A 19,743-nucleotide genomic window follows, 5' to 3' on the forward strand; every position below is an offset into this window, starting at 1 on the left:
CTACAGTAAATCATCGAGTGAATAATAAATTATCAGTTTTATTTTATTTATTATATTACGATGCTGATTCTTTAAACGGCAATAATTGTTCGTACGTAAGCACAATGCGCAAATAAAAAATAGCTCTACCAATCTCATAAAGTGCAAATCACACAATCTGCAACGATAACAATAAATGCAATTAGTGTTACCATGAAAACAAACGGAAAACTCAGGAAAACTACGCATACTGGAAAAGTAACATAAAATTATCAGAGAAAAAATATTTACCAGAACAATGTTTACATTCCTCGTGATCGCAATTTATACAGCGGGTATATATTTAAAAAAAAAATGTGTATATGTTACTGTAAAAGGTCGAACTACGGTAAATCTTAAGATTTTCCAGTAAAACCTAAGATTATGTATGGTAAAATAAAACTTTGGGATTCGAACTTAGTAAATCTTAGGATTTACATGTTAGGATAGGTTAGGTTGGAGTGGTAAAAGTCCGAAAAAGTCGTCCCTTTATAATAAATACTTATATTTACTAACTCATGTCGGTAAATCTTAGGTTTTACTGGAAAATCTTAAGATTTACCTTAGTTCGAGCTTTTACAGTAACATATATACTTATTGAAATCCTGAGTGTTAATAAACTTATAAAGTTAGGGCTTTGAGTAGGTACCAGCCACCCTCTCGTCATATGTTCTACCGCCAAACAGCAATGCTTAGTATTGTTGTGTTTCGGTACGTATCATCTTAGTTCCCAAGATAGGTGGTACATTGGTATTATGATAAATAAACAATGTTTCTTACAGTACCAATGTCTATGGGCAGTGGTACCCGCTAACCATCAGATGGCCCATTTGAAAGTTCGCCTACCCATTTGAAATAAAAAGTCCGCAATATGAAGAGAATAAGAATTCTTGTGAAGTCATTATGATTTCAAGACTGCAAAACTAATGACAACTCCTTTGTTGAAATGGCTTTTAAATCTCCATTATTACGTAAAAAAAACGACAAACCAACTTAAACAAATATAGATATGACATAATAAAATATATATTAGCATATAATTTGTCATACTTAGGAAAAAAATAAAAAAGGATAAACGAACTAAATTTAAAGCAATCAAGGGAAACAGCAACAGGATTATTGTTTCGTCAAATTTAAGATTTTTTTTTCTTAAAGACGTATGGTGTCCCTATTATTGCACTTGCTAACCAGTGGCATGGTATAAGGTATTATTGTGTAGCTGTTCTCACTTCTCGCCTTGACTTGCGTAAAGTTCAGCTTACCATTACAATCGGACACAGGTCGTAATGAATTTAGGCAGCTTATAATCCGACGGTTGAATTTTTTTTTTTTTTAATTTCTCATTCGTATTTTAATATTTTATTTTGCTTATATTTGCCGAAAAATAAACTAAGAAGTTTGCTTATTATACAATTGTAATTGTAATGTAATTTTGTATTTTTTTTTTATTATTTATTATTATAGTTTTTAATAAAATTTAGTGAAATAATATTGAACATTAAATTTATTATGTAAAAAACTAATATCCTAAATTTGCAAAAGAACGGTTTTAATTATTTTAATGATTATAATTTAGTTAATCATAATTTGATAATACATAACTTCATTAATATAAATGATATAATATAAAACTATATCGTATATTCTACTCCAGCGGCGTGTTTATAAACGCTCATTTGTCATAAAACTTTAAATTACCAACTTAAATATTATGACAATACTCAAAGAAACGGTTACAGACTATTACCAATATTACGATCGTTGTATTGTGAAGTTGTTTTTGATTGTATTTTGTAACTATTTCAACAAACGCCCGAAGCTAATATCACCATTTACCGATGTAACATTGATTGATGATACCCACTAACAAAGTTACTAACTGCATAATAATAAAACTAGGCTACACGTATGTGAATAAAAAAATAAAAGCGCTTATAATTTGTACATGGGAGAGTAAAGCGTTCTTCATCTGAAACGTTACATACTTTACATAATCAACCTGTAAATTTCCCACTGCTGGGCTAAGGCCTCCTCTCCCGTTGAGGAGAAGGTATGGAGCATATTCCACCACGCTGCTCCAATGCTGGTTGATGGAATACACATGTGGCAGAATTTCGTTGAAATTAGACACATGCAGGTTTCCTCACGATGTTTTCCTTCACCGCCGAGCACGAGATGAATTATAAACAAATTAAGCACATGTAAATTCAGTGGTGCCTGCCTGGGATTGAACCCGAAATCATCGGTTAAGATGCACGCGTTCTAACCACTGGGCCATCTCGGCTCATTTACAAACTTTACATATACTTAAATTTTGCATACAAATTGAATCTTCAACGTCTGTTCTTATCGCTCATTTAACTCAAAAACGTGTAATACATAATTATTTCGGAATAAAATTAAAAACTCACAAACTCAGTTTTCAGGGATCGCCACGAGGTGAGGCTGTTACTTCTTCGTAAGCTGGCTTCGACGCGCTTCATCGACATCGTGTACTTGCCCTGGAAAAATAAAATTTGAAACAGTCTCGTAAAAAAATAAATCCGACTGACAAGAATCTAAAAAACACAACATTTTTCTAATGAAGATTTCGCCGACCGACACGTGCTTGTACTGAATAGCTTGGCAAATTAATAACTATTACTTTTAACTTTTTTATTTATTTAATTCACTTTTATTTTGAACAATCACGAATCGTCCTGGGCCCATAATCTGTTGTTTTTAGTGAAATAAAACATAATTAAAAATTGCCCGCCATGTTTTTTATTTAACAGCACGTTTGACTACTAATAACCATGTGATTTTTTTAAAAATTACGAAAATGACATCTAGTGACGTACTTATAAACTACAGATGTAAGGATCAATAAAGAGGAAGCTATTTAAAAATAACATATACAATTCAACACTTTCTTTTCTAGTAGATAAGAAAACAACATTTGACATCGAATTGATGCAATATTGGTCGAGAGCTTCAATATTCATAATGTTTTTTGAATTTCGACTAAGATGATTTTGAAACGTTGAAGGTAAAATAAAATGTGGATATAAGAAACGAAGTGGGATATGATAGTGCTATATTATAAATAAAGATAAATTAATCAAGAAATATTATCATCAATTATCATGGAAGGCGCAAATCTAGGGTTTGTTCGTCTTTATTGTATTATTATTATCTATTTACTTAAGTACGCGCGACACTCAACGTTAAACATTATTATCGGCGTAGAATAGTAGGAATGAGTGACAGTCGTGCTTACAAGATATCTAAGTAGGCGCCAGACTAAAGACTAAAGACAGGGAAAAAAATACAAATTAGCACATGTTTGTTAAGTTTATTTAATTAATTTAAGGTGAAGGAGAAGAAAACTTGGTTTTGAAAAATTTGTAGATCTTATATGAAATATAGTCATAATATTACCCTTAAAATTGTTCCATATGGTTCTTTAAAAACTACTTAAATAGAATTGGGCCTATGTACTCAATACTAATAACAATAGAAAATAGAAAAATAATTGTTATCATTATAAACAAAAGTGCACAATTATCGTACCACCACACATCACTGCGCAGTTAGCAGACGACGAGACGTAGACGCTAGGTGATAATGGTATTAATATCGTCGAAAAACGACAAATTTCAACGACTTTATAGTTGCAATAAAAAGTAAGTAAGAGTCAATAAAATTCATATATTTTCATTTGAAAATAGAACAATTATTGGTATATTTTTAATAGCGATAGATTGGAAATATTTTTACGAAAAGGAACATAAAAAGGTTTTTTTGGGTGTTAATACAGTATATAATATGTACTCTTAAATAACGTCAAATTTAAACGAGACAATACTTTTACTTTCAGGTCCTTTTGACTCCAATGAAATTCCAGGATTCTATTATACATTTACCACAGGTTTACCTACTACCTAAACTCTAGATCGACATATTATGGATGTATATATATATTTATCTTTTGTTACTGTTCATAAAAAGCAATTCATACAGATTTGGAATAGGCTAGATACCGCATCCATTAATTAATATGAATACCTCGTGTGTCCTTTTACGACCTACTGTGACGTCACATCATTCACATATTTTAGTATCTAATTAATAGTCCAAACTAAAATATAGAGCTTGAAAAAGGGACAAGATTATTCCATAATTTATCTTTTCATAGTATACTATGAATGTTGTGCATCAAAGTAATCTCTGCACCTTAAAAATAGTTTTGTTAAATATATATAATAATCAGGGATGTTATGGATATGTTATTTCGGATATGGATATGGATACGAATATTTAAATAATATTTTACCCGTTTCAGATACGGTTACAGATACATTTTTATTTCGGAAATCCGATAATTTCGGTTACGGTTACGGAACTCCATAACATCCCTAATAATAATTAATTTATGATATTTTACATACTTTTGATATAATCAGGATCAAATATTATATGAGTTGTTATAAACTGTAGTAAGCCGTAAGTTGTATAAAGATAATAATTAATAATAATATTATCATTATGAATGAACTTCGGCCGCAAATCTGAAGGAGACGATACTATCGTAAGTGTAAAAGCAGATGCATTCTCTATTCCCTGAATCTCATAAGTCTCACAGTCACCCCCTACTGCGGGCTGAGAATTTCTTGGACAAAAATGGAATATCTTTCTTCGGCCCGACGACGTAACCTGAAGTAGTTAAATCAAAACAAATATATACGTATTACTATTGTAAGTATACAAATAAATACAATATTATTAATAATATTTTATTTATCAGTAAACATGTAGTTTTGGTTATTTTTATATTTTTGCACCTTTCAGATAACTTTCATTGAGGTATGTGAAATGAGGTATAATTCACGTTATTTTAGGTCAATTTCTAAAAACAAATCATTACTATTACCTACATTTTAAATTCATAATATTTTTAAACTTTTCATTTCTGACGGAATAGTCTACTTATATTTTAATTAATATATTATATCAAAAATAAAATATCTACATTTTGCAGCGAAATGAAATATAATTATATTTAAATATAGTGATAATATACACGCGTAGCTATAAAAAATAAATTATTTAGCTCAAATTGTCGAACGCCTTGTAATCGCGTAATGAGCGATAATATTATTGAGCTAAGTTCAGACAAGTCGAGAAAACGAAATGAAAAGGTGATCTTATTGTGTCACTGTGTTATAGTTTATATCCATATTTATATTTGTTGCCAAATCAATTATAGAAAAAGAAATAAATTTATTCGATCGTTTTTTATTTACTGTATTATTAATCAAATAAAATTCCGTAAAAAAATATTGATTTATACACAAATAATCGATTTTAATGATTTTTTACTCAATTTCTAATAATATGTTATTGTGTTCAAATTGCGTTACGCAAGTTTTGAAATTCGCTCGGCAGTGCAAAATCGTCTGTTTTCGACAAGTCTTAACCCAACTTTGAAGTAATTGCTTCTCGCCCGAAGCATTCTAAGCGCGCTTTCACAACGCTTTCTAGAGTTTAGCATTCGTAAGGTACGCAACACGACAATGTTTACAATACTATTGGCACATATGTACAAAATTGAATATCCAATAAAGCAATCATGGTTAGAGTATAGTTCGAATACGAACCACACTTTTAAAATGGTTTTGACAAGTTGGCTGCTAATTTTTCAATTGAGCATTTTATCAAAAAATATGTTGATGGAATTTAGAGCAGATTTCAATAAAATGGCAAGCTGAATTATGATGCACGGTAAGAGTTTTCTACCGTTACGTATTTTATATTAACTCAGAATTAAAAATATAGCAATTATTAAAAAAAATAAATAAAATCAATAGCTTTTATTTATGACAACTAGCAAAAGGTTATTTGCAAAGGTCCTGTAGCATATTCTATACATCACATAAAGGGAAATAATTACTATTAAAAGGCGGTTATGGTCTCATTTAAAGGAGCTCCAGTCGTAGATTTGCAGAAAATTAAAGAGGATTCTTGATTGCAGCTTACTAAATTATTACGTTTAACAACAAATTAATTTTAGAGACGGGAAAAAAATACTGGCCGGTTAGAGAGCAGTATATCTACTACGGCTGTATAAGAAAAAAAAATTAAAAACGTAAACAAAATTAAATTGTTTTCGACAAACTCTAATTCGAACGTATTTTAATTGACATTGAAATTTCATTTAAATAAGGTTTTATAATTTTTGCGGCAAATGTAGATGAGTGACTTGCAGTTTCCAATGAAATGAAATCAAAATATTCATAGGTTCAATCATAGGTTTCGAAATTCCTAAAAATCTTTTGAATAAACGCGAAGTTTCACGGGATTCCCACTAGTTATTTTAAATGCTAGAAAAGAGTAGTGTGGTACTAATGTCAAGGTTCTGATTGATTATATAATTATACCGTCCTCCACAATTTTACAAACATTTTTCTATTAACGCAGAACCGTGACAGAACACAAAGGAAGATTTTCAATCGGGCAGAGCATAATAGGCGGTTAGTTCCGCAAATTTATTATTGAAATTGCCGTGATCTGATTGAAGGCTACTGATAAATAGCACTATTAACAAAACGATAAAGTTACGACAAAAATATACGTATTTTATGCAAAGTATTTCAAGAACATTTAAAAATAGTATGTATCTTATCTCTTACATAATATATTATAAAAAAAATAACACACTGTGTCTGCAAATTGAATTGATTAAAGAGGTTACCAAACCAGAGACAAAATCGTTTTTTTATCTGTGTATCTACTCATGCAAAAATATGATTAATTAAAAAAATTATGAACATTACATGCTAACTCGAAACATAAAGATAATCTATTTTTTTCATTACATACAAAAAGTTACAAGAGAAAACTTCAATTACTCTTGTTAAATGTATGAATGCGTTATACGCCGACCAAAGCTGGTTATGTTTTACGAAAACGTGAACCAAATGTTTAGTCTATAATTAAAATTGTACAAGTGAAACGTGTTACAAAATCTGGAGCGATATTCTCATTTTTATAGATAAAATGATTCTTTACATGCATAAAACGAACACATTTCAAATACAGTTACCAAACTCAACCGCAGCCGACGAAATTCAAGCCGCGTTATAGGAAGTTTCGTAAGGAAGTGCACTTATGTACTGCTAATATTATCTTACAATGAACCAAGTTGTTGTATCTACGCAACGAAAATAATTAACAATCTCAAATTCAACAACAAAAAAACATACTCAGTTTTAAATGTAACAAAATTGTATTTAATAAAAGGTTAAGATATGGATGTTAGTAATCCATCCATATTAGGTTTATGTTTCGTGATAACGCCTATTAATTCACATTGACTTAACAATTTCTAAGCTTTATTAAAACCTTCTTTCTATTTGTCTTAAAGTGCTCTACCCTTATTGATTGAACTTCCCGAGCTGATACCTACTTCGATTGGGAATTTCAATGTCGATCGATAAGTGTTAATTATAGAGTGGAAAATTTTAAACTTTGTCTTTAAAATAAAAGTAGTAAAGTAAATGTCCAAAAAGTAGTCTGTAAATGTTCGTGCGACTCATACTTTCAACGCATGAGAAAGTTCTGAGGCTTATTCCTTTACGCTATTAAATGAAGGTTGGTGGATACATGGCAGATTTTCATCTGATTCTCTAAGATATTTTCAAATTACTTATAAAATAATTTGCCAACGAATTTTAAATAAATTATGAAGAAACATCGGCAGTCTGCAATGACGATATCTATTGTATATCTAATTATATGGAAATTATTGGCGTGTCACAACAATACTGAATGTAATATTTGCAACAGTCGCCTACGCTCCACAAAGGTCGAACTTAAGCGTTATTATTAAACAATTTATTACCTACATACGAGCTGTAGAAAAATTGAAAACAACTAATGCGGCTTCGCACGAAAATTTAGTTCATCCCATCATATATTAAACAACAATACAGCCTACAGTCTTTTTCATGTATTAACTGAAATATCTTGTATGTAATTAATAAATATTTAAAATAAATTTGATTAAAATATAATAAAGAATAAAAATATTTTTTCCCATTTTTAAACCTTAAATCTGTTATATATGAATGTGTTCTATAATACGCACATACATACAATGTACATACGTACAATCTTTTCTTTAAATGTAGATAGTACTCAACTTTTTTTGCTGGAACACTACTTTAATTCAAATCCAACAATTGTAAGTGTCCTTGTCACAGTCGCCATGAGATATGCACTTGAAATTTAAGTATGTTATACTTATCGTCAAAATTTCTCGCTAAGTGCTCGCCTTCGCCTTTTGATTCCGTAGATCATTAATTTGATCTCGTATAATCGATATTCGTAGTTAGTCAGCGTGAACTATAACACAATGAATATATTTTAACGACTTCATTAAAGTAAAAAAAATTATATGAAAGTATTCTACTGTTAAAACTCTAAATAGAAGAGAAAATAGCATAAAAATCCAACATCTACTTCAAAAGTAGCGGCCAACAGATAGACACGAAAGGTAATTTTGATATGTGGTATTTAATCATATTTACAGTGTATTACAATAGAAAATAAAAAAAATAAAAACCGTAAATATGCTATTGCTGGCCTGAAAATACGGGGATTTGCGTGTAGTTAGGTGCCGAAGGCTTGGAAGCCCTGGGGCGACAAATGAGGTCCCTATTTATTATTGTACAAATTAATTTGAACATTTTCATTTATGTCAGTCAAAATTGTCTATAATATTTTTACTCTTGTTATCAGCAACTTTTAAAACAGTAATTACTAATATTATTTTAATTTGAGGATATCTAGATATCTAAAAACAGATTACATTAAAATTGTTAACTCGTCGGAATACTTATCGTGGGGACCCCTCTGTTGTACCGACTACCGACCCTAGGGCAGTTGCCTCGGTTGCCCTCTCCTCAATCCGACTTTGCGCTCTTCCAATATGAAAACAGTGCAGATGGTGGTGATACATATGCGATAGAATTTCTCAAATACAGAATTTTCTTTCACAGAATTATGAACACAAATTATGCAAATGAGAACTCAGTGTCGCTTGCTGGCCGAATTTGAACCCGTGCGTGAACACATGTACTGTTCACTGAGCAATCTTGGTTCTCGTATCTAAATACGATGCTTATTATTAATGACATCAATATCTTTCAAATCTGCACTTTCATTATTGTGTGATTAAATTATGACTTTCCCTGTTATTTACATAAATATTTAAATCCATCCACAATTTCTCAGATGTTGTTTAAATAATTATTACAGGCACTAAAACCGGTTAACAAGCCCCAAATAAAATATTTTAAGAGGCTACGGACACGACCAAAGTAATTGATAAAAATGCAGGAAACACAGCAAGGTCCAAATATACATATAAGAGTCTTGCAACTTCTCTGGAATTTAATATTTACCGCATCAACTAAGAAAGGACTGTTAGAAATTTACAACTTAAATAGAGGAGAATGGGAGGCAACTTTGGAATCATTTGACACGTACGAAGACAGAACGAGTAGCTAATTGTAAGGTAATTGTCAACATCAAATTACACAAGATTTTTTTCAGGAGATAGTATACCGTAAATACATAATTGATACGATTAACCATGTACATATGCCGACAACTTCGGTTGCACAACCCGTCATCGTAACTGGTTACATCAAGGGGTAACGCAATTCGATCACAACATGGTTACAAAGGTGCATTTAGTATTCAAGTCCTCGCTATGTTTCAATTTGTAACATGTCTCGGGAGTTCAATGACAGTTGAGTGTTTATAATAATACATAACACACTAAGAAAATAATGCATATGATGTAACTAATATTTTATTATTACTTAAATTATTATTTGACTTAAAAAAATGGCTGTACACTTCACGCAGCCAACCGACCGTCTTCTCCACTAAGTACACAGAAGGTTTAGAAGCTCAACACAATAACAATCTCCTATGCGAATTTTGGTCAATCTCAAGGACAATCTCAGGAATATATCCTAATATTGCACAAGTGTCTTTGCAAACACAGGTACACTCTATATTCCCTCACCCTCACATTTTAGTTCGATGACCACATAATTCGAAAAGGGCTCAGGCGAACCTGCATTAACGAGGTTTCAAACGCCTTTAACTTTTTAACTTTGCTTATTCATAAAATCAAATCATTTGTAAAAAATGCTTTAATAATATAGCATATTATTAAATAAAAGACTTCCAGACAGGTTATATTATCTATACTAATATTATAAAGAGGAAAACTTTGTTTGTTTGGTTGTAAAGAATAGACTCAAAAACTAATAGACTGATTTAAAAAAAATCTTTCAGCATTCGAAAGCTACATTATCCATGAGTAACATAGGCTAAATTTTATTTTGAAAAAAATAGGGTTCCGTAAGATATTTGGGTTTTTCGGATTCAAGGTGTAAAAAATCAACCAAAAAAGTTACTTATTTTGCGTACGCTGCCTAAACTATAAAAGACAGAACCATAAAATGTTCAAATTAATTGTAGATCTTATAAATATCTACAAAAAAGTCCGCGACACACTATACCTATTTTGGACTACATTTAATGCATTTATTTTACTAATGCTATTAATCCTTATCAAAATAATTTCTCCCAGGAATGAAACAGTCAACGAAATAAACAATTTAATTATGCAGAAAGTACCGGGTGAAGTTAAGTGCTATAAATCCATAGACACCGTCACTAACATCGAGGACACAGTGCACTACCCCCAGGAATTATCTTAACCCCGCTGGGCTACCACCTCATGAACTGTCGTTAAAAGTTGGCACGCCGATAATGCTTCTCAGAAACTTAAGCTCCCCCAACATATGCAATAACACGAGCTAAAAGATAATTTAATAGTAGCGAAGATTATTATCACCGGCCCTGCAGCTGGTGAATTAGCTCATATACCAAGAATACCCATGATTCCTACTGATTTGCCTATACCCATTCTAAAGGCTCCAATTTCCAGTAAAAATTTCTTTCGCACTAACGATAAAAAATCCCAGGGCCAAACATTCAAATTAGTAGGAATTGATTTACGAAAAGAATGTTTTAGGCATGGGCAACCTTACGTTGCCCTATGACGGGCCGGGGCTCCCGACCATCAGTATATTTTGTTATAAGTAGGTATAAAAATATAATATAAGCTTTGAATTTTCAAAAAATATTCAATGTACACCTACAGATTCGGTTAATTTACTCCTTAATTATACTACAAGCCTACTTGAATAAAGTATATTTTTATTTGATTCTCTGTTATTTTTCGCAATTTCTCTTGCAACAGCTTATATAAAATAAATACATATTTGGTACATAAAAAGTTTTCTAAAATAGTTTTCTGTTATATTTTTGATCTAATGATATAAATTTATATATTATTTGCATTTTGATAGCGTCACAAGTCCCGGCTCGTGTACATTTAATCGTCGATGCAAAATATTGATGTTCGTTCCTAGAATAGCTGATAGGAGTGGCTCTGGCTAGTATTTTCTCTCTTGGACTTGTATATAGGCTTGCCATTCATCTTATGCTCTCTTCTATGCATCTTTTTATCTTATGCTGCATCAAGGAAAACATCGTAAGAACTTGCCTGTAGCGGATAAAATTCTGCCACATGCGTATCTACCAACCCGCCTTAGGAATGCGTCTTGGAATAATATTATATAATCCAGAAACTTCGAATTCTCCCTTTTCCTGTTTCCTCAACCCTCATTCGTACTAAAACGTCACTGTATATAAATATAGCTACTTTGTTTTCTTTATAGTAATATTTAATATTATTTTATCATTATATTTTCCTTTTATATGTATAACATTTTTTATTAATATATTATGTACAATTTATAATCCATTATTACAGTAAAATGGTTGCGTGATTATCTAAATTAATGCAATTCTATCATTAGTTCGAGTGTGAATTCGTGCGTCTGCGCAAACGTTGATATCACGCATCCCCCATTACTGACCACGGCCGACGTGGTGTCCGCGCCATTGACCGCGATTTCACGACATACCGATTATTTTTGTAATTTTTTGCGGATTTCCGAATGCAGCCGGAAAGAAGGTCGTATGCAGTGTTAAAGACATTAATTTTGAGTTCTTTAATCGTATCAGCATAACCCGTCTTAGATTAAATTATTAAGCTTAATGTACTGTGACCTATTAATAATAAGACGCGTCATTTCACAATACCGGTAATTCGTATTCGTTTTGTTGCTTCACTTTAATGGTCAGTGCGCTCCACCTGCCTTTTGTTATTATCATATGTTATTGATTATAAATACCAGTATTTTATAAACAGTATCTAACATAAAATTATATGAAATAAAAATATATCTTTTTTTTATAACTGTCGGTCTATAACTTTACATTTTCCTTTCAACATGCAAATTTTTCGCCCTCCTATTTTCGGCCGACAAAACTTGTCAATAGTTGTAGTAATATAGATCTCGGACACGATGTACGCTTTTCCCCACCATGTGTATATTTCTAGAACAAAGGTACATTGCAACACACCACGCACGATTTGTATTCAAGACATCTTATTCAGGAGCCCACGTTTGCTCACGATATTTGCATGATAATTTAGCGCCGGTCCACGTCTGACGATCGTTTGTTTATGAGGAAATTCCATTTGTATGAGATGAATTCGACGCCTTATTGAGATATTTCTGAATAGGGTTTCCGTGATACGTGCAAGGAATGCTATTTAAATCTTGTGTACATATTTACTTGTTTCGTCGCGTTTGTAATTAGCTAGGAATGATATGTGTAATTATAAGTAGGTGATAATTAAAACAAGAAAACAATGATATGGTTTATTTTCTAATGTCTATATTAATTGCTGGTGAAGGACTACTAGACGATAAATGATTTGTAATTATATTAAAAAAATATATTTGGGGTCAGTTCTGATGCTGATTGCTAAGTCATATTTTTAATGAAATATAGAATTTAGTAGAAGTTTATCTAATTGGAATTAGGCAACTTATCAGATGTGATAACATCTTTTTATTCAACATCATTAAAGGTATCCCAAATTCCGGTTACCTTGTTTCCCTTGTTATTATATGTTATTATGATATCCACGCCATCTAGATTGCCAAAAAAAAAATGATATTTAAGGGCCTCTAGGTCGAATTTAGGGTACAACGGACCAATTGATAGAGTTACAAGATCCCATAATCGTTGATATATTTGCAGATTCCCAAATCAAATCTAAAATTTAAAATCATTTCTTTATTTGTCACAAAGCTGCAACTTGCAACAGGCAGTCAGCCTTTCTTTTTAATTTTGTATTTTTATTTAATGATTTCTCTTTACTTAGTTTATCATTGACATGTTCCATTCTTAGTGTAATTACTGTCGTTTAACTTATTATTACAAACTGGGCCGATGCTCTAAATGTTGTGTTACCTATAAGTAAGGCACAATTTATGACTGTTCTATCCCAAATATATTGTTTTTTGTTTGAACCGTATTATTGTATGCTTTGTTGGTAACCTGAATAAATAAAATATAATCAAATCAATAGTATGGTGGTCATCGTAGAATAATATACCTTGATTTATATTTAAGTTTACAGCTCTACATATGATTGATAGAAAATAAGTTTGATTTGGTCCTCATAAACAACCCACAACTCAACAGCTTATATAAAATAAAAATAAATATATATTTTCGACTATTTTATTTGGAATGTATTAGACAATAACGTTTAAATTGAGTTTGGTTTTGTTTAAATTTCAATAATAATCAGGCATATTACAACAACTACTAAATAGGAAGTTATAATAAAACTGCTGATTTTTGTGTTCATTTATGTAAATGTCTAATTATTATTGTATTTTCCGTCTACTGGCTGACCTTTAGGGTAGCAGATAGCAGTTAAATCCCGGAAAGAGATAGTAAGAGTTATTAAATTTTTCTGTCAGAATTTCTCAGTAGCAGACCGCAGACAGAAATTTGTAACTCTAGAACAGTGTCTAAGAAAACACGTAATTCATTCATTCATTCATTCGTTTGAACTTCGCTGGTGCGGATTACCATCCCAACACATCGTAGAGGGAATTTTACTAGCGGATTATAATATCTCCAACACAGATGACAGATGACTAGGTCTAAAACGCAATGACCAATTTCATTGACATCCATACAAAACATTGAAATACAATAAAGATAGCAATCGTTTAGTACCGAAATCATTTATTATTCGTCATCGATGTGTAAAAATGATAATCTATACTCAATTCAAGCGTATTATATCTTGACAGACAGTCAGATTAAACACAACACTTGTGCGTCGGATGAGACGTGTTAACGAGCTATTACAACAGACGTGACATCATACAATGATTGAATCAAGTATTTAAAATGTTGATATCTTTAAATGGATGCAGGACATAAACAAACATAGTGCATTGTGTATATTAATGATAATAAATTCCATTCCTACATTGTTTGTACAGCAGCATGTCGTATGTAATTATGTTAACTTAGCTACGTATATAGTCACCTCTATGTATCTGTTTTTGAGTAGGTAACTGTGTCTTTTGTATAATATCGGTAGGCGGACAAATGGGCCACGGATGGTAAGTGTTCACCTCTGGCCATAAACATTGGCTCTGCAGGAAATATTAACCATTGCTTACATCGCCACCAGCAACCAGCCAACCTTGGTTACTAATATGTTGTACATGCTCTAATCTTCATCTTCATATACTAAGTATTATTCAGCGGTAGAATATATTTTTAACATGCCCAAATGGGCTTGCACGATGCCCACTACCAAGAAGTAAAAAACGCACTAATGTGCTAGGATGTAAGATACACACTGCTTTGGAGAGTAAGATTTAGAGTTTATGCAAATTCAATGCAGGTTGGTTACATGTGGTAGATTTTTATTCTATCATATTTTTCTGTTTTGTGTTGTTTTTTTGTGTTTTTTATAAAAACAAATTATATGAGTAGTCTAATTCATTACTATAATTTAAATTACGACCACAGACGCATACAAATAAAACTTTATACTGTTATCGGTGTCACCTTTTTTTTATTACGCAAGAAAAAACTTATAAAGTTACTCGACTTCCTGAGAAATTTGAATTTTGTGAGATTCTTTACCATTAAATTCCCTGGACTATTGACTACTGGTGTACATTAAGCAGTATTCTTCTCTTGGTAGAGAAGGAACTAAAACTCAATCTCGACCCAGGTCATTCCTTACCGAGACGAGAGAAGTAACAAACTTCATCCCGACCTCCCGTGAGTGTTCCGGATTGCAGGGAAGATTCACTCGAGTAATTATAGAAGTACCAGGAACGACCTGCCCAGTTATTACCGACCATGCACAGGGTTCACCGGCGAGGAGGTGACTGAACTGTACTAAATTGAGTTTTATGTTACCGTTAAGTTCAGAGTGCGGCAACGAACTTTGATGATTTAGAGTCAGTCAACAAGGAAGCAAGATGTAAAGACCAATCAGATAAGGTCGAGAATCCGCGTCGCGCTAATTCGTGCGATTAATGTTTACACAAGCTTTTAAATTCGTGGTGATCTCAGTGTATATTAAATAAGTATTTTATAAATAATTTATTTACCCTTTGTATTGATCTATTGTGACATAATAAAATTAATGCTATATTGTATTATATCCGATTTACGATGTATTTAAGATTTATATCGATACAGATCAATGAATGAATGTCAATTATACGAATCTTTAAATTAAATTTTACAAATGAATAATAAAATGTTTGAGTCTTATATTTTTGCGGGTATATTACGGACGTAATTACTACTATAAAATATTATTATTTTGTGAAATTTAATATCGTATTTGCAATTGAATAGAGATTTGAGCTAGTTATGAATTTAGTGGAAGTTTTGCTTGCGACAAGTTACGGTTCATCGACCGGGGCCGGGATGACATCAAAGCTGAGTGATTTTAATCTTAACATACTGATTTATATAATAAGCAGGCGTCTGGAGATATAATCAGAAGACATAACGTTATTCGTGTTATGCAGTATCATAACACGTAAAACTGTATTTATTTATAAATCTGTTATTCAAACAAGAAATGGTATTTTATTACTAACAGTCTGATTATTAAGTATTTTAAAAACTGAAGAATAGATCTTACGTCACAAAAAAGGTTTTTTTTTAAATATAAAGGGTTCATGAACCATGTTGAAGGTGAGTGAGGTGCTACACGTCATATTATCTTCATTCGTTCAATCAGTACCTACCTAATGATATCATCACCGTACTTAGAACCTTCTACAAAACCTAACTCAACGGGTACTCATTTTTAATGTTTGACATTTAAATATATTTTTGTATTTAAATTTAAAATTCAAGCAAAAGTAAACATTTTTTCAAAATATAATTTAGTTATACATATTCTCAAGAAATTACTACTATTACGTACAACAAATATAATACGTAAACTAAACTATATTCTCTGCCGTAAATAAATTCTTAAATATAAGAATACTCGAATCCTTCTCTTTAATAGTAGATTAAATCATACCTCAGATATATTCCAACCATTCGTAAAGAGTAATTGTAAAAGTAATATGGAACAGAATTGATAATTCTTGGACTTGTTGTTATCTGTGGTTGTAGCGCCATTGAAAATAACATACGAGCTGGCAAGGTCAAAGTTATATCGCGTACAATGTCTTGGAATACGTGTTTATAGCTCTATAGATGTGTGATAACTAATACCTAAGAACTGGAGGTAACTGCGTAATTTATGTAATGTGCTTGCGTCTATATTGTTACCAAAGTATAGCATTATAATCGAACACGTTGTGTATTTTAATGTATTCAATCAATCGTATGTTTGTTATAACAATAAGACGAGATTGCTTCGTAGATAGAAAAAGTAGATATCAAACAAAGGTCGTCGTTTGAAATCCAAGCGAGCACCGACAATTGCTTTTTTGGGTGTTAGTTTTTATAATTAATCTCGTGCTCAACTGTAAACGTCAATATCGTAAAAAATACCTGGTTCAGCAATACTAACACGTGTGAGTGATTCGCAACGTATCGTCGTGAAATTAGCTCTGAAACCTTTACCTTAACATGCAACACGGGGGAAAATGCCTTCTTTCAGCAGTAGGGCACAGTTTCAGTCGCAATATTAAAATTTGTTTATTTATTTGTTGGGATGCATTGTACCCTTACATAAAAAGACATAAGCGTACGTATTACCTTATGGTAAGTGGTCATATCGTCTAAAAGACAGAATGGTAGAAAGGTAATGTAATAAATAAAACGCATTTTTGCGCCGTAAATGCAACGTCATCCACGAGGTCTAAGACGTTATGTCCCATGTACCTGTATAACACTAACATCTTAAAAACTGTACACTTAATTCAGAGTTATCAAAAGTTACAGGCTTAAAACGAAGCGATTACAAAAAAATACCTGAATAATTTAAAAACTGGTAAAATTATTTAAGTTAGCAACACAGTTCATCGCTTCAAATGATTAAACAAACCTATACACATAAAATGTATGCCAAAATCGCGACTCGCGCAATGTCTTCGTCAATATTTATAATCTGTGGTGCGATTGTTTGATCTTCGGTAATGTTTGCTAGCCACTTCATTTCCTGTCTTTTAATTGTAATGTTTACAGAGCTTAACCACAACATTTATTAAACGAAGAATATCGGAGTCATTTATAATTCAAGTTTAATTTGTTCGAAGTTCGATTTGTCCCAAACATCCACTTGAGTTTAATGTTTGGATTTTGACTCATAATATTATAAAACCTAAAAGAGAACACGTAACGATTAAATGAAAGTGACATTTAACGAGACGTTATACGGTAACTTTTTTAAATATAAAGTAGGTAGGCTTTCTGGTAAATGGGCTACATGATGTTGTGATCGCTACCGTACATTAGTTATATGAGAAAACAAAAACAAAACAAAACTTGAATTCTTAGATGTTATGTCTCTTGTTTTTAAAGTTACACCGACTCACTTCCGTCTAACCGGAACACAGCAATACTAAGTATTACCGTATAGCGGTAGACTATCTACTGAGTGGGTGGTCCACCCAGTCAAGCTTGCACTAAGCCCTACCACGAAGTAACTTTTCACCAAAGGAAAAGTTCGCCAGATGTCAAGATTTCAAGGACGATTACTGTTGAGGATGGCCCTGACTCACTGACCAATTGATAATTTCTTGTACTTTTATCGCAAAAACGTCATTGATATTCCTCAAAAATTGAAATAGTCATTTTTCCCGAAATGATAGCAAGATATCCAAGTGCATGTAATTTTTATCTTCCTCTTCATCGTACATACCTTTATCTCTCTTGAACAATATGAAAAACGATAAGTAGGCAATAACATAAAACACTGATGGAGATAAATTCTTATAAAAATGTTTTAATATCACGCAAAGGTTTTATTTTTTGCACTCAATTTCGTTATATATTTTTTAATAATTACTTCGATATTTTATTATAGTAACTAAACAATTGATTCACAACTCCACACACGCGGTTAGAATTTAATACTGCTCATCATTCGCCATTCCATTTAATTTTAATCGGCGCAGTGTGTATAGCATATATTATATTTATATGTATGGGTGGTGTAAGCTAAATAAAAATGGAAATTTGACATATGGTGGTCGACCTGCCGCAAAGATTGCATAGAGATGCGTTTGATTGGTTCCTCGCCACCCTGAGGGTGATTGGGTGTTTATATTTGTATATTGTCGATTGCTGAATGCGGGCAAAAATAATCGTAGTCAACACGCTACACCTACAGTTGGAGATAGAATTGCTCTACACCATTCTGCAGGGACCGCACAGCGCTATAATTAATTACTGTTAAAATAAAGTAATTACAAACTATAAACAATCTTACCCTCAATGAGTTACCGTCACATTGCAACATCATCACAAGTTCAACCAAACAACAAACTCTTGTGTTCAAACAGAGAAATATGACTGAAATAAGATTATTCACGTGATCTTGATAAGCGAGATACAATATCACATGGTTATGAATAAAATTTTACTTAGATCAGCGTCGCCGCGAAAGGGAATCTGTCGTCAATGTTCATTTCAAATTCCGCTCATTAATGTTAATTGTTTATTACTAATCAAGTTGTACTAAATAGGTACTTAAAATAATATATAGACGATTAATTTATTTTCATCCTGGTTGGCGTATTGACTACATTAATAAAGTTAATGTATAATAAAATTTAATTTAATAGTTATCACGCGATTAACTCAATATGAGTTGTATTAATACATTTTTATTATAATTTAATAGTAATATTCTGTCTGTAGCTCCTCAAATCACAGGTCGGCAAACAAATAGTGCTTATTCTTTTCGGATAAAAGTTTCTCAATTGCATCCCAGTGTTTGGGAGTTGGCAGTTCTATATTACCGTGCCATCATCTCGTAGTGTTATCGGGAATTTTTCATTAAGGAAATATAGTGTAATATGTTTGCAAACATATTACACTATATTTATGCACTTGTTGCAATGTAAAATGCAGTTGATAAAATCTTAATGAAGCATATTTTTATTCTGAGATACAGTTTCATGGATAAACGAAAAATGTAGTTTTATTCAATCAAGGTCTACAAGAACGAAGTCATGGTGACTTCTAAAAAAATATTAACTGCTGGTAGTTAGAGTG

General features: G+C 31.8%; 1 protein-coding gene across 2 annotated transcripts in view; it reads right to left on the reverse strand.

The window, feature by feature from the left end:
- Positions 1 to 19,063, reverse strand: part of LOC113398190 (rho GTPase-activating protein conundrum) — a 90,759-nt gene extending 71,696 nt beyond the window's left edge. Inside the window, exons 1-2 of one of the 2 annotated variants that reach the window (XM_026636801.2) lie at positions 18,956 to 19,063; positions 2,430 to 2,519 (exon numbers count right to left, since the gene is read on the reverse strand). In XM_026636801.2, coding sequence (XP_026492586.2) covers positions 2,430 to 2,519; positions 18,956 to 18,988 — 123 coding nt within the window. In that variant the 5' untranslated portion in view covers positions 18,989 to 19,063. Of the gene's footprint in view, positions 1 to 2,429; positions 2,520 to 18,385; positions 18,553 to 18,955 lie in introns of those variants that run through there. The other variant, XM_026636800.2, reaches the window with a different exon arrangement.
- Positions 19,064 to 19,743: the final 680 nt, after the last annotated feature.

The sequence above is a fragment of the Vanessa tameamea genome, chromosome 2 (genome assembly GCF_037043105.1).
Source record: "Vanessa tameamea isolate UH-Manoa-2023 chromosome 2, ilVanTame1 primary haplotype, whole genome shotgun sequence".
In the NCBI taxonomy this organism is placed as follows: domain Eukaryota; kingdom Metazoa; phylum Arthropoda; class Insecta; order Lepidoptera; family Nymphalidae; genus Vanessa; species Vanessa tameamea.